The 16,377-nt window shown below is 39.1% G+C and overlaps 2 protein-coding genes and 1 long non-coding RNA gene across 12 annotated transcripts in view; 1 reads left to right on the top strand and 2 right to left on the bottom strand.

Moving 5' to 3' along the window:
- CPLANE1 (ciliogenesis and planar polarity effector complex subunit 1) overlaps positions 1-9,069 on the bottom strand; it is a 52,712-nt gene extending 43,643 nt beyond the window's left edge. For 5 of the 9 annotated variants that reach the window (XM_083402569.1, XM_083402572.1, XM_083402574.1 and 2 more), the window contains exons 1-11: positions 8,945-9,069; positions 7,576-7,716; positions 6,362-6,494; positions 5,877-5,996; positions 4,251-4,477; positions 3,458-3,564; positions 2,750-2,906; positions 2,274-2,377; positions 1,999-2,181; positions 1,124-1,373; positions 106-264 (exon numbers count right to left, since the gene is read on the bottom strand). In XM_083402569.1, coding sequence (XP_083258695.1) covers positions 106-264; positions 1,124-1,373; positions 1,999-2,181; positions 2,274-2,377; positions 2,750-2,906; positions 3,458-3,564; positions 4,251-4,477; positions 5,877-5,996; positions 6,362-6,494; positions 7,576-7,656 — 1,521 coding nt within the window. In that variant the 5' untranslated portion in view covers positions 7,657-7,716; positions 8,945-9,069. Of the gene's footprint in view, positions 1-105; positions 265-1,123; positions 1,374-1,794; positions 1,851-1,998; positions 2,182-2,273; positions 2,378-2,749; positions 2,907-3,457; positions 3,565-4,250; positions 4,478-5,876; positions 5,997-6,361; positions 6,495-7,575; positions 7,717-8,794 lie in introns of all 9 variants that reach the window. The other 4 variants (XM_083402575.1, XM_083402564.1, XM_083402570.1 and 1 more) reach the window with 4 other exon arrangements.
- Positions 9,070-9,165: 96 nt separating this feature from the next.
- Positions 9,166-16,377, top strand: LOC310659626. Its single transcript, XR_014502880.1, has 3 exons — positions 9,166-9,842; positions 14,655-14,710; positions 16,270-16,377. It is a non-coding gene; the product is annotated as an uncharacterized lncRNA (long non-coding RNA).
- NUP155 (nucleoporin 155) overlaps positions 10,676-16,377 on the bottom strand; it is a 37,134-nt gene continuing 31,432 nt past the window's right edge. For both annotated transcript variants that reach the window (XR_014502778.1, XM_083402650.1), the window contains exons 30-35: positions 15,650-15,763; positions 14,770-14,890; positions 14,071-14,181; positions 12,671-12,807; positions 11,709-11,815; positions 10,676-11,085 (exon numbers count right to left, since the gene is read on the bottom strand). Coding sequence is in view for 1 of the 2 variants with exons in the window: in XM_083402650.1 (XP_083258776.1) it covers positions 10,947-11,085; positions 11,709-11,815; positions 12,671-12,807; positions 14,071-14,181; positions 14,770-14,890; positions 15,650-15,763 (729 nt within the window). In the remaining variant the exon portion in view is untranslated. The remainder of the gene's footprint in view (positions 11,086-11,708; positions 11,816-12,670; positions 12,808-14,070; positions 14,182-14,769; positions 14,891-15,649; positions 15,764-16,377) is intronic.

The following is a 16,377-nucleotide window of genomic DNA, read 5'->3' as shown; positions in this document are numbered from 1 at the left end:
CTGACATCGATGCAGATCAGAAGAACAAATATATGTGTTATATACTATTATTCTAATTCATGTTGCATTATATCAAGAAACTAGCATCAAAGGAAACTTGAATACCTGCAAGTGTGTTACTTCTCCATTTAGCTCTACTGTTTCCTCCTCTTCTTGCAGAAATTTTGGAATGGTAGAGAAAGCAGAGCTCTGACTTTGATTGTGTTGTAATAGATTAGCTTTTAAGGAGGACAGTGATTGCAATGGCAGCCTTTTCTCCTTGGACTGTGGGAAACAACATGATAGTTTTATTATCCTATTTTTATATTCTGAACATCTGAAAGATACTGATGAATGTGATGCTGAAGCTGACAGGGCAGATGGATCACAAAAAATATGTCAAGAAATGAAACTTTTAAAAGAACATGATTAAGATGGACTTGCTGGGCAGTAAAAACAGCCTAATCTATATTTAATATCTAAGATGTTTATAAATACAGACTGCAATTTTATACACTTATAATTGGAAATTTTGTCTTATTTCTCAGTACATACGCAGAGAATGATTTGACAGGATCAGGAAAGAGGAACTTGTTGGAAACATCTTAGCAAAATATCAATAAATGTATACAAGACAACCAGCAGATAAGAATGCAAAAACAGAAACTGTTAAAGACTTAAGATTATTATTGAGATTGTGTGTGTGTGTGTGGCGGCATTGATTTGCTTGGATGTCATTACTGAAAAACCCTTCTCTCTTGCTCTTACCAAGCTTGCTTCTGGTGTTATTTTGAGAAGGGCATTGGACAATTATCTTGGCAGATATGCTGGCTAGTGTGAACATTGTGGGTGCTTTATTTCACATCACACAATTGAAGAGATTCAAACACCTCATTCTGAACAGAAACCTAAAATTAACTTTCCTTCTCAACACTGAGTAGGCTAAAGCAATGTAAGTATTTAACCATGGAATAAGTGAATTATCCTAATGTGACCAATTAATAATGTCTAGAACCAATTCCAGGTGAATAACTGTATTATCCTAATGTGACCAATTAATAATGGGTAGAACCAATTCCAGGCAAGCATCTGAGAACTATACTATTAAACCTATGTTGCAGTAGAAAACCAAATGAAACAATACCTTAGATTTAATCAAGCTGTGGTGCAGTTTTTCAAGCCTCTGGGCTGAATCAAGCAGCAAAGACCTCATATATGCCGAGGGTGAGAAACCATCATAAAATTTAAGAACGGTGATTATATACCCATCAGAGGCAATGAAGAAGGGTAAACTTGGATGTGATGCTACAGAAAATCTCTGCCTCATTAGATCCCCTTCAGAGGCTGATGAATCATTAGAATGATTCAGATCTTGCATCAAAGAGTTCTGTGATCTAACAGATAAAATACTAAATTATCAGAAAAGTAAAGTAAAAGCAGTTCTGTAACACAAAAGACCCTGATGTTGGGAAAGATTGAGGGCACAAGGAGAATGGGACGACAGAGGATGAGATGGTTGGACAGTGTTCTTGAAGCTACCAACATGAGTCTGACCAAACTGCGGGAGGCAGTGGAAGACAGGAGTGCCTGGTCCATGGGGTCACGAAGAGTCGGACATGACTAAACAATGTAACACAAAAGTTTTATGGGGACAATCCAGCTCAGATTAATATCTTCTCCTACACTAGCACAACAGTTGCCAATCTGGTGCCCTTGAAATGTTTTGGACTACAACCCTCATCAACTCCACTCAGTACAGTCATGCTTAAAAATAAATAAATGATCCTAATAGTGGCTTAAATAATTTGTACTTACATGATGAAAATGTCATTTGTTCAGCAGGAAAAGCCATTATAAGAAATAGGAGAGAACTATGAATGAGAAACAAGATATTGAGAAGAAAGACACAGAAAAAGCAAAAATTATTTGAAAGGTGAAACATTTAAAAGAGAAGAAATGAACGAAAGAAAGAAAGATATGAGCAAATGAATTTAATAAACCACATTACAACTGTCTCACCTGTATGTTATTAGTGGATGTAGAGGAATAAATTCTGCTGGTCCAAATTCTACAGAGCAACCATATGTTACTAAAGTAAGCAATTCACCCAAACAAGTCATTAAGATCAGTGACCCACGTTTTAACATGCAAGCCAAAAAAAGGCTATCATGAGTCCAGCTCATGTCAGAAATCCAATAGGATCTAAAACAAAAGAACAAATATCACCTTCAGACATCAGTATCCAGCTATCCAAATATGATTTTAAAAAAAATTCTGAAAAATACTATACTAACCTTATAAACTTTGACTGAATTTTGTGTTTCTTACTACCACAACCTTTAAGGCTACCAGAAACAGCAATGAAATTTGCTGTGCTCATAAACAAAATCTGAGTTGCCTGAATATTTTTTTTAAAAAAAAAAAAAAGACAAAAGAAAGAATGGTTAAACTGCATGCAAACCAAGCAACATAAAATATAATGATTAATTAACACTTCACAGCACATATATAGCTTTCATTAGAAACTTATTGGAATAATCTAACATATATAGCACATATAACTTCAATTGCTGAATGTGCTGATCTGAAGCACTGATGAAATGAACACAATACAAAAGTACAGCAGACTCCTTCTCTAATTCCTTGTTTTTATTACTATCCCCTTGCTGAAGTATAAAGGTAACCCAGAAGACTGATTTGCTGCATCACACTTAATATTCTTTACAGTATTAACAAGATCACTTTTGCTTTATGTTACTAATATTTGTACCTGTAAATCCTTCTGGTTGACACCTATTGCTAGAACAAGCCCATCATTTGAAAATGCAGTAAGCAAAGCACCTCTTGATTTTATTGGCTTACAATGGGGAGCCAAACTAGACAAAGAACATGTCCGCTGTGTCCAGTGTATCACAAATGGAAAAGAGCTACATAAAACAAAAATACATATAGATAAGAATATAAAAGGAAACATTATTTCTGGATGTCTGTAAGTTAATTGGCGGGTTTCCCTGTAACACTAAAGCATAGATACATGACCTTGAACAGGCTTGAACAAAGCCTCTGCCCTCCTGTCTGGCCAGGAGAACTTTGGCAGAGTTTAGTTTAGCAGTATGCAGCAACCACATGACTCAGCTCAAATCCTGATTCAGTGCTTTGGAAAACAGAACAGTTTAGCATGGACTATTTCATGCTCAATTTGGCTCGGGTACAAATCCCAATTTGGAAAAACAAAAGAATCTTGTATTTCTGTTCCATATTATGGGGAAATTTTAAAAACATCAACAACTTTTTTCAGCATACGTTGCAATCCTACTGTACATTCAATCCCTGCACATATAAAAACACCTTAATTAATGCAGAATTTTTCTTGATCAACTATCTACATGTTATTCAAACTATGTGGCAGCAAACATTGAAGTTTTAAAACCAAGTCTTAAAAACCTATATTAAAATTTAATTAATGATTTAATCTTACCAAGCAATCTTTAAACTGTTCTCTTGCCATTTAATTTCCAAAAATGTCAGCATTAAATGCTCCTGAGAATAAAATGCAAAACAACACAAGCAGCAGTCCCCCAGCATCTGCAAATGAATCAAAATAATGCTTAATAACTCTACTTGGATTTCTTAAACAAGTCATATACAAGCCAAGTTTTAAGGTCAAATCAGCTGAAAGCAATTAACATTTCACCACATGGTTTGTATAATTCACATAGAGCAAGAGAATATATAAAACATAAGCTTTCACTTCTTACACCTTGATGATTTAAGCAAAAATTACATTGAGATTTTGTGTTCATGCAGTATTATAGTGAGGCCTATTTTTTGTTGTCTGGGCATAAATAGGATAGGGGATATTTACTATTGCCCTGTGCACAAATCATGAAGACACCTCTACTGCAGGCACATATGGTGAGGGTCAAGATACCAGACACTGATTTGTCATAGACTATGCTTGTCCCACAGAAGCCTCAAAATTAAAAGAAACTGTTCACTTAAGGTAGCTAGTAACAAATGCACTGTGCCTTTTGGGGTTGCGCACCACCAACTCAAGATGCCTTGTTAAGGACTCAATCCAACCCAGGCCATGTGAAAATCTCACCTAAATCTCACCTTATTTGCCTCTTAATTCAGGAAGTACATAGAGCTGGTGCACTTCTACTTTCCACAATAACCAGAATTGTACAACCCATAACAGAAAGGTCACTATGCATTTTACATACACAGCTTACTGAATCTATATAAATTAGACCGATTTTATTGTTTACCTCATTTTGGATGAAGTCAACACTCACTGACGTTTCTTTCTCTTCAACAGATGGTAATACAACTGATGCTTCAGGAATAATTTGTGACCACTGTCCCATTACACAACCTTTAGCTGGTGTACTTTTACATTCCTCACTTTCCCATAGAAAGATACTGGCAGTTGCCGTAGTGAGAAGAACCTTATTTCCATCACCAGAAACATATAGGTATAATCTCATTGAACAGTCTAGAAAATAATGTTGTGTTAATGCAGCTTCTCATTCTTTATATGATCTATCCAAAATACATTGGCAGTTTTAATAGTTTTTGACATTAGCTACTGTGCTAACTTTTTATTGTATAAAAGTAAATAATAATAATACATAATAATAATAATAATAATAATAATATATTTATTGTCATTGCCCCCTTCGGGGACAACGAAATTACTTGACTGCTCCATAAAAACACTAATTAAACAATACAGTATACTACAGCAAGGGAGATTAGATGACTTTCAAAGTCCGGGCTTCCCATTCAGGGCCGAGATCGCTCTGGAGAAGAAGCTGTTCTTAAGACGGCTCGTTCTTGTCTTCAGCGTCCTGTGTCTCCGTCCCGACGGCAAGAGCTCGAAGAGACAGTGACCAGGATGCGATGGATCTTTTACTATGTCCAGTGCCTTCCTATGGCACCTTGTGGCATAAATCTGCTCTAAGGTGGGGAGTGGGCAGCCAACAATGCTCTCTGCTGCCTTAACAACCCTGCACAACCCCATCCTGTCCTGGGTAGTACAACTTCCGTACCACACACATAAGCCATAAGTGAGCACGCTCTCAATGGCACAGTGATAGAAGGCAAGCAGCAGTTTCTGCGGAAGATGGTTTTTCCTTAGTATTCTCAAAAAGTACAGTCTCTGCTGCGCCTTCTTCACAAGCCCCCTTGTGTTGACACTCCATGAACACAATACAAAGATTAAACCTAGGACATCATGTTTAGTACTTATAATAGCACAGAACTAAGAAAGCCTACCATATTTCACTAAGAAGCAGTATAATCTTTTTACTGCTCTCAACATGACTATGATTACCTTCTAAACAAGGGGTATGGAACCTCTCAACCATGGGTCAGTCTTGGCCTGCCAAAGGGTCCAAATAAGGCCCATTATGCCATTTCCCGCCAAACACACCCACCAGACCATTGGCTGATGTCAGCTGATATGTGGGGTTCAATCCTGCTAGGTGCTGCGTCCTCAGCACATTCCCTGGTATGAATGCCCTGGTGGGTGGACCTGCCCAACTATCAGTCACGTGACATCATGACAGCTGATTATTGATAGGTGGGTGGCCATGCCCACTAACCAAAGTTGGCCCATGAGCGACAGCGGTGATAAAGATCAGACCCACTAGACCAAAAAGCTTCTCCATCCCAGTTCTATAAAAAATACATTATATATGCTAAGGTTTAGCTTAACAAGTCATTTCTCTTTGAAATATAAACACTATTAAATAACTCAGAGTCATGAATAAAATCAACATTTTCATTTTTAGTTGTTAAATAAGCAAAATAGTAATGTTTGATAGAACCTTTTTTTGAACAAAATAAATAGGGGAAAGGACAACGTTAATCAAAATATTGAATATTCCTACCTTGTGCTGCTAAAACCACCTTCTTACATTCTTCAGCTGCTGAGACAGTTTTCATAGTGTCTTGGTCTTTGTTCCAAAGAAAGAGTTCTCCTGTTTTAAGTATCCCTGCCAACCAAGCTCCTGTTTGATTAAGGATAATTTTGTTGTTCAAAGTGCAACATTTTAGACAAATAGTACTATTTCATGCATATTTACTCAGAAGGGAGTAAACTAGGTTCAGCTAGCTTACTCCCAGGGAAACATGCATAAGACTACACTATTTCCCCCCCTTTGGTCCCAAGTCGTTACATAGTTTTAGAACAGAACTATATTGAGGGTAAGGTGGTAGCAGTGGAAACCCTTTACTTGTTTATTTATTTAAGATACTTAGATACTGCCCTCACAAAGTAGAGAGTCAGTACATTTTTAATTCTCAGAAACACAATTCATTTAAATAAATTCAAAAAATAAAATCATGCAACAACTTGTTAGTGCTAATACTTAACCATTTCTTGAAGTTGTTAAGACAACAACATTCTTCAGCAAGGGATGTAATTGGGGGATCTTCTTTGTCCTCCCCGAAAGCAGATTAATTTCATTTATGCTTTTGTCATCTAAAAGAAAAACAGCCTCCTTTTCCTATTATAAAGAAAGAAAGCCTTTTATTCAGGTACCCACTTCCACATGTTTCCTGAAAACTAATACCTGAATAAGCACAACTACTGTATACAGTGGTACCTCGGGTTATGAACTTAATTTGTTCTGGAGGTCCATTCTTAACCGGAAACCATTCTTAACCTGAGGTGCGCTTTCACTAATGGGGCCTCCTGCTGCCGCTGTGCCACTGGCGCACAATTTACATTCTCATCCTGAGGCAAAGTTTGTAACCCAAGGCACTACTTCCGGGTTACCAGAGTTTGTAACCCGAAGTGCTACTCATGGACAGTTCCCCACTGCTAAAAGTGTCTTTTGCATATCACAGAAAAGATGTAACATAGAAGTTCCTACATAGGAGGACTAAGAGAACACTGGAGCTGCTTCCCCGAGTGGATGAGGCTTGTTTGACAACGGAGAAACCATGTCATTAGTGTAATCAGCCCAGACTTGTGGAACACTCTACCAATAGAGATTTAGCGATCACCTTCTGTGACAATTTTTGAACACCTGCTGAAAATGCTTCTATTCCGCCAGGCCTATGCAGGCAATTAAGAATTCATCCTTCCACAAGGTTTATTGATACTTGTTTTTAACTTTTTAGCTTTTAAATTGTTTTTAACTTTTTATACTTTTATTGTAGGGTTTTTATCTTTTTAATGTTGTAAACTGCATTGATGTACTTTTATGATTTAGCTGTATACAATTTTTTGTATATAAATAGATGAATAAAGGAATGGACAGTGTCTTTTAACACATGGAAACAAATCATATGAAAACTAAGATTAACAGAATTCTTACACTTTTTAAATTTATTTCATATGTAAAGAATTTAAATCCTGTGAAACGAAGTGGCAGTTGCAGACATAACCATAATATGCCCCTGTATTTCCTAACAAATCTGTATTTTTATTAGTGGTCTCTAAAGGATGAGTTCTTTGCAATATAACCAAACACAGAAATCTAATCAAGCACTTTTAAGTACTATTCACTTCAGCCAGGAGGCTGAATTCTAGAGGTGTTGTGCCCCTACTGTATCATAAAAAAATAGCAGATGATTGATTACCTGTCCCAGCCAAGTGATTTGAGGCCATGGCTTCCTTTGTTTGATACATGTAGAAGTTAGAACTTCCAGTTTAATTTCCATGATTATTAAAAGGTAGTATAGCCATTAAACTTTTCAAAAAGGGAACGTCGTTTTACATGACTGTAAAAAAAGCACAGAACTATAGAGACATTCAAATTTATAGAACAACTTCTATCACATTAATGTACACCATTGTAAAAAGAATGTAAGAGAAACTGTTGGATCAGACCAAAGGCCTATGTAGTGTAGCATCTTGTCTCACATAGTGGCCAACTGGAAAGCTTACAAGCAAGATATAAGCACAATAAACTCTCCTGCTGTTGTTCTCCAATGACTGCATACTGCCTCTAATCCTGGAAGCAGCATATGGTCATAATGACTAATAACCGTTATCCACCATCAATTAGTCTAATCCTTAAAGCAAAATTGGTGGCAGTCACTACATCTTATCCTAGTGAAGGCTGAAATTTAACTATGAGTTGCAGTTGTATTAAAAAGCATTTCACACCCTGGGGTTCAAGCACTGAGAAAAGGATACTTGATACACCTTGATCATGTCCCACCCTTGCTCATCTCCACCCCCCCTAACTTTTCCTCATAAGGAAATTGCTCTAGCCCTGATTATTTTGATGTTATTTTCGGGGACAGGAGCATTTGCAGCCTGTCTACTTTCATGCAGGGGGTTGGGGGGGAGTGTGGGCAAAAACAAAACAAAGAGCGGTTAAGAGGGACCACAAAACCCATAACTGGATCGGGGGAGCAGGATAAGCACCCGTTCCCTACACAGGAGAGGTTGGTACTTCTGTCACCAATGCACCTTTCCCAGCTCCGCGATATCCCTTCTGAGAGGCAGCAACAAATTTATTATACACTGTATTCCAAGTGTTATCAGCACCATCAATATTTATTAAATTTATATGCCGCCCTTCACCTCAGGATCCCAGGGCGGTTTCCAGCACCCAAACACAGAAATACATAACAATAAAGCAATTACCCACCAGGTCACAGATTGCTTAGTTAGAATAACTGCACCATAGAGATTTTATACAATGTACAAAGCTGCCGAGCAGCTTTGTCTGCCTATCCCTTCTCTCCATACATATGCAGATAGACAGACAGATAAAGCTGCCGACCAGCTTTGCCTGGCGCCCCCCGCCCCCCCATATAAAGGAAGCTTTGCCTGCCTCCCCCACTCAACCTCGGGCATGAAGGTTCAGTCCACCCCCGGCTGGAGAAGGGATAAGCGCATTTTTGTGGGAAATAGAGAGGTCGAGTAGGGTGGGAGGGGGAGAGCTATTCCCTACCCGCCTCCTTTTCCCCATAGCGGGCGCCGCCTTCGCGGACCCACCGTGCGCGTCGTCGTCTCGTCACCGCCTCCCTCTCCCCCTCAGCGCCAACGGTTATCCTTCCTCGCGGCTCCCAACTGCCTCCTGAGCGACCAACGGCTGGGGTGGGGGAGGAGCTAAGCGACCGAATGCGCATGCGTCGCTCGGCGACGGTTGGAATGGGAGTCAAGAGTCGGCAGTTAACGGGCGGAGATTGGAGGCTGGGCCGCCCCGTCTTTTATATCGTTTCGGTCGTCGCTCGAGCCCGCTTTCTAGCCCCCTGCGCTGGATTCGCAGGGCTTGCAGATTCCAGACGCGCCTCCTCTCCAAAAAGGCTTTGTGGCACCTTAAAAAGCTGGGTTAGGATGCTAGTGGTTTCTCAGACGCCGTTGAACTACAACTCCCATCATCCTTGCTGCGCGCAGGGCTTGATGGGAGCTGGAGTCCAACGATATCTGAAGTGATTTCCCCATCCTTGGTCTCAAGAGACTTAAATTTTGGCTTCGACCCTCGAAAGCCTTGCGTCGGAATAAAATTTGCATAGTTTTTAAGGTGCCACAGGACTGTGCAAGTCAGGGATCAGCAAACTTTCAGCAAGCGTCGCTCCGTCTCTCAGACCTTGGGGCCCGGACTATATTTTGGAAGGAGGAAAAAATGAACATATTCCGATGCCCCACAAATAACCCAGAGATGCAATATATATAAAAGGACATATTTTACTCATTTCCGGATCGTCCGCGGGCCGGATTTAGGAGGAGATTGAGCCGGAGCCGGCACCTGGGCCTTAGTTTGCCTAGCCATGGTGTGTAAGTTATGCAGGGCTCCTTTAAGACACGCCCCCACCCGTAACATTTTATTAATTGTTGTAGGGACTCGTGTGTTTCAGAAAGCCCATGCAGTGAAATACAGTTTGCCTCTCTGGTAAGTGTGCACAAGATTTCTATCCTATGTATATTCTATATATGTATATATATGTATATATAGGAGCAAGTCTTACTGAGTTTAATTAATTAAGTTTGGTCTAAGGTAAGTGGATATATAAGCAATACATACAGCAACATATACAAATACATAAAACACACACACAAACCTTACTAGTTCACCCAATATAGGCCTTAAGAGCAGCCTTGTTAAAATATTTAAATCTCCCAGCTGAGACAATGATCGCGTATTTGATTAACTTTTTACTAAAGGACAGGTGCTCTGGCACCTTCTAAAAAAGTGACATGCTTTGCCTTTAGAGCAGCAATTTTAAGGAGAAAAAATTGTGGGGACTATAAATTAAATTATTCAGGAAAGCAAACTTAAACACATCTTAAAAAATGATTTCCTGTTCTCAATGTCTTCTCCCTGAAGCCACTAGGGTTGGAGTTCTTAATCAATTAAAGATATATCCTGATTGAGTACATGTGCTTATAAAAACTTCAGATTTCAGGCCTGTTCTCACTTTCTTACTCCTAAGAGAATAACTTTTCTAAGTTTATGCATGATACAGCATGTGTGCAACATCTAAACCAGGGCCCTCCAAGATGTTGGGTTTTCTCGCAAGCCACACTTTCCAGCTCTCCCACCACTTCCAATTTCCCGGCACCATACGTGTCCAGTCGTGCCCAAGTGGGGAGTTGCCTGTAGTTGCCATTTATAATCCTAAACCTCTTTTTCATAGCAAACTCTCAAATACATAGCTGTATGATTTCCACTTTTATGTCTAAGCACGTTGTGTAAATTCTATGCAAAATCAATAGAGAAACCCATTTTAAAAATAATTTTAATTGCCAGGGCAAGATTATACAATGCATTTTAATCCAAAGCATATAAAACTGTTTCACTGCTAGAAAAATTTAGTAGTAAAAAAAGAAGAGAAACAACCTGCCATTCTGCATTCTATGTGAGGTTAGTTAAGAACAGACAACACAGAACTATGATAAGCTCCACAGCTTGTTTTAATGCTTTAATAAGCATTTGCCTTTTCGGATTCCAGTGCAGTGACAGTTCATTCCACCTGAAGAAATAGTTGTGCATCACTCAATGAAGCCGTTCTAATTTAGCCTGTAGAGATTTAAAGTTCCCTGTAATTGTCTGTACAGCTAGTGTTGGACTTATGGACTGCAGTTCAACAAGGTAACAGCTAACAGCATCCAAGCAAATATTTGTGAATCGCCGCCTAAAGAGAAAGAAAGAAAGCAATTAGTTTTAGTTTATTGTTAGGATACAGAGACCCAAAACTATAGTTAGGGTCAGTGATCTTCTGCAACAAATCTGGCAATGGGATATGCTGGTGGTTGTAGCGAGATGTGTCAGTTCTGAGCAAGATGTATACAATTTAGTATGGTAAGCTCCTTCAGCAGTCTGCCTTCTTTGCTTATGTTACTTTATAAAACACCACTTACAATATTTATTAATTAAATTTCTATACTGCCCTTCATATAAGGTTTACAGGGCTGTTTATAATATAAAAACACAGAGTAACAAACAAAAACACAAACCCCACCACAAACACAGTTTAAAAGGCAATAGATTGTTTAACTGGCCAAATGCCAGGCAGAAGAGGAATATTTTTCCTCGCGCCTAAAGATATGTAATGAAGATGCCTGGCGAGTCACCCTGGTGAGAGCATTCCACAAGCAGTAAAGGTCCGTTCTCTTGAGGTCACCCTCCAGGCCTCTTGCAGAAAAGGCACACAAAGAAGGGTCTCAGATGATGATAGCAGAGTCCAGATCAGTTCATCTGGCAACCATTTCCAGCATATGTTAAGTCTGTTTACAGCATCTGCATTCAAAGAAGTACCTTTCAAAGGCAAGAATTTTGTTAGGCTCTTGCACAAATGCTGATAATAACACATGGATGCATTCCAAAAGGTGCAAAGGCTTCTTCATTTTACTCCAGTATGGATCCTGTAAAGAAAAAAGAAAAATACATGACAATTTGGAAATTATTCATCAACATGTTGAGTGTACTACAGAGTGCCTCATAATACCCATTCTGCATTTGAAAGAACTTAATTGTTTGCCTAGTGAGATCAAGCAGGCTCCAATTTAAAGTGGTTCCTGCTTGTGGTATCACCAGTCTTGTTTTTAAAGAAAAGAAGAAACTGAGTAGGGGGAGGGGTAGAAATGGGGGTAAAAAAAGAGTAACAAGGTATTTTTAAACCTTTAATCATTGTATACAAGGCCAATATGTTGGTAGGTGTGGCATTTTCACCCATTGGGTGAACTGCACTTGTAAAATTCAAGTCTTATATACAGCTATTAAAAATACAGGAGCCTGTGGAAAAGTAGGTGGCAATAGGCTTGACAGCTGGACCTTACTAGATATGATACAGATGTGTAAATACAGCTGTGCCAGATAAGATGTGACTTGGCTGCAAAAGCAGACTGAAGGTGCTAACTTGGTCCCCACCTGCATATAAGACAATGGGCGGGGGGGAGTGGCAGCAACAAATGAAGTAGTAGCGAACAAAGGTCCTCAACACAACCTCAGAAGCAGCCGAGGCAGCAAGTTGGTATTCTACGGACCAATTTAATGAGCTCATAGAGTCACAATCTACTACATGAGGATCAATGCCTACTAACTACAAACACATTTTGAATGTCTGGCCCAGTACAAACCTAGAATTTTCTTCCTGTTAGTATCTCAGCAGTGATATACCTTTAAAAAACTGGTATTCTGTGGTCCACCCCCATCATTTGTGATGATACAGAATTTAAACAACAGATCAACAAGAAAATATGCTACGTTTTTCCTCTTACCCGTGCTTTGAATAGGTGATCATATACTTCAAGAAGTCTTGGTAGCGGCACGCCAATTTCTTGCATTGTGTAAGTTACAAAACCCACATCCCAGTTCAAAGAACAAACTTGTTGTTCTAGATACTGCACTAAGAAATCTAAGGGGGGAAAATAGTGGCCAGTGAGATGCAAATCATTTGCTGCAAAGTTTAGTTGCTATTCTTTCTTTCATATGCCTGTGAATTCCTTGACTTAAGTCAACCTGACAGGAAATCTACTCAGTAGATGTTTTAAAAAACGTGGACACAGTGCAATACAAGAAGTTCTGAAGAGACTGTTTGAGGACTCTGACCATTTGACTTCCTAGTTCACAACAACAACTAGTTCTAGTTCAGCGATAACCAAAGGCGTTCTGCTCTTTTCAAGTTTGGCTTGAGAGAAATGACTGGGAAGGTGTTTGCCTCACCTCCATGTGATGACTATAGGCGAGGACAAAATCCCTGCTACCCTAGAGTTCAAGAAAAATGTGACCTATGCAAGTGCATACCCATTTCTGGGACCTACGGAGGCCATAAAGAAGAATGTGTATTTTCAATACTCAGGGTATGACTCAACTACATATGAGGGCATTACCTCTAAATGGAAAATTGTGTGCACCTTCCACATACTTATAACATTGCTCCTGTGCTCCACATGGTCACTGCCTACAGTTACTTCTAATTCTGTTCAGAGTAATTCAGATGTTGCTTTGAGCCTGGGTACATGCAGAATCTATTTGAAACTAATGGATATGCAGAGAAGCCTCCTCACAATCAAAGCACATTCTTCCTTCTATTTTGCAGTCTTCTAAGAGCATTCAGTCAAATGCATATACAAGGTGCTTTTGGGAAGGCTCTGAGTGGAGTTTATATGTCTCAGGACAGGACTTGTGTGAAAGCTGCATCCTTCCATATACATCCTTTTTATTTCTATGCTGCCTTTTCATAGTTAAAGCCATGTTCAAGGCAACTTACAATATGAAAATAATTACATAATTACAAACATAGCAAAAGTAGTCTAAACAATAAAACAGCAAAAACACATCACAATTGAACAATTTCCATATAAATAATAAAATCTAAAAGATAGAAATGAATTAATATAAATAACAGCAACACCACCCCTAACCCCAGCCCAAGAGTCTTTTAAATCACACACATTCAGGCAAATTCTTAAGTAGGGCTTCTCCTCCCACCCACACTTTTAATAAATATTTTATATGGAATTTGACAGCTCAGCACTTGATAATACAGAAGGTACTGACTCTGATCTAACATAGACACTTGGAAGAATTATTGGATTTATTTCCTGTTTGTTCTTTGTTTTATTCTGTTATTTTATTTTTTCAGTATCTCCAAATATCCTTAATTTGAATTATATACCTAATGGAAAATAGCGAGGTGTCCCAGCGTAAATTTTGCCAAGCATTACCATCTTCAGGCTAAGAGCCTGCATTCTGTCAGGAGCACTCATAGTCACACTGTCACTCAGCGCTGAAATAGAAAAGACACTCTTTTAGAAGATCAATTAAATGCTTGCATTTATGTTATTTCCATTTTCAACATGCAGAACCAACTAAAGAAAATAATCATGTCAATTTACCCTCCTACAGGTGAGTTATGAATGAGTTTCCAGTTTCATAGGACTCCAGATGGTTTAAACAAAATATTCTGGTGATACAAATGATGCTCTCTCTAAGAACACAGAAACCATGACACCAAGCTCTTTGGGAGAGTTGCTGAATGTTTACCGTTAATAATAAAAGAAGTAGGATGAAATGAACTCATAAATAAAACCTAGACCCTTCCTTTGCAAGGGTTTTGGGTTTTTTTTTTTTTGCTAATTTTTTGCTAATGAATCTGACAGCCTGCTTGCTGAAGGTTAAGCTACTCCACCAAGTCTATGCAGATCATATTCTTGCTAATAAACAGTTGACTCCAACTTGCATGGTGTGATTTTCTTCCAGCTCACTCCTGTCAATTCCTTCCCACCCCGCAAAGTGGACTGAAGAGCAACACAGAAGTGAGTCATTCCATAATGTTGTGTGCTTCTAGGCATCTCTTCTAAGTACTTGAACCTACCTTTATCAATTATTTCTTGCCAAAGTGTCTGCACTAAGATAGGATCCGAATGACCAGCGCAATGAATAATAGCCAGTTTACATTCTGAGAGTTTGAATGGATCAGCAAATTCCCCATAAAGCTGAAATTTAAAAACAAGTTTGATCATTCACATAGATCAAATGCAGAATGAAGTATAAATGGATTAATAGGCAGTTTACAGACATTAAACAAAATATTGAATAGCATAGGTAAAGGTACCCCTGCCTGTACGGGCCAGTCGTGACCGACTCTAGGGTTGCGCGCTCATCTCGCTCAAGAGGCCGGGAGCCGGCGCCGTCCAAAGACACTTCCAGGTCACGTGGCCAGCGTGATGAAGCTGCAACTGGCGAGCCAGCGCCAGCGCCGCACACGGAAACAACTTTTACCTTCCCGCTATAAAGCGGTACCTATTTATCTACTTGCACTTAGGGGTGCTTTTGAACTGCTAGGTGGGCAGGAGCTGGGACCGAATGACGGGAGCTTCGAACCGCCGACCTTACGATCAGCAAGTCCTAGGCACTTTTTGCCCACAGCGCCACCCGCGTCCCACATTGAATAGCATACCTATACCCTAAATAACAAATAACAGATAGTGCATATTTCTTGTGGAGTTCCGTTATATATATGAGTGTTTTTCACACACAAGAGTGATGACTGCTAAAGACCGCACACAACATTGTATTATAAAAGAACTAAAATAATATGAAATATGTAAAAGAAAACACTTTTTTAAAAAAACTGGTGAGGCAGAGCAATTTTTCTTGATTAAGTGGAAAAAATGGTTTGGGAGATATCAGATGAATTTTTTGCACAATACAGAGAAGCCTGGGAATGTTTGTTATTATTACTATAAGATCACCTTGCTAATTTCCATCAACTCGGAATCCAGCTGGGAAATGGCATCTTGTACTGAGGAATGATGAGAACACTGACGGAGTAATGCTTCCTGTATTTGAAACTGAATCCTTGCAACCTGGTTAAAAAATTACAATAGTCTTTAATTAAAAGCTCAGTGAACATCAGCAGCCACCTACAATTAGGTCCAACACAAAACATTTCACTTCTTACAATGACTACATATACACACACCACATATGGACTCCAAACTCTGCAATTCAAAATAGCTGACTAGGTCTATCTAGGCAAAGTTACTCCTTCAGATTAACAGGATACCAATATGTTCGGGGCTTTATAAGTCAACAACTAAACCATAAACTAGGCCAGTAGCAAACTGGGAGCCATTTCAGCCACCGTGTTACACAATAACGATAGGTTGCTCGAGTTAGAATGAAGTCCTGTGCTGACACAGTTGAGGTGGCCTAATTATGATTGTTTATTTTAGCTACCTAAATACCACTTAGTTACCAAAGTTTCCAAGTGCTGCCCATAAACAGCACATAAACATATTAACAGATAAAATCAATTAATTATTAAAAACAGGAAGCTTATCTAAATCGCTATTTTAATATTTTATTTCAGCTGTTGAAATCTCCCAGGAACACAGTTCTGGGTTCTCCTGCATCACCCCTGACCACCTCCACCAGCTTGGTCAGGGAGATCCATCAATGCCATCTAAATTAATTATCA

Source organism: Podarcis tiliguerta, assembly GCF_965153285.1.
Source record: "Podarcis tiliguerta genome assembly, chromosome: 11".
Taxonomy (NCBI): Eukaryota; Metazoa; Chordata; class Lepidosauria; order Squamata; family Lacertidae; genus Podarcis; species Podarcis tiliguerta.
Note: the sequence above shows the minus strand (reverse complement) of the source record. Positions and strands in the feature narration are given on the sequence as shown.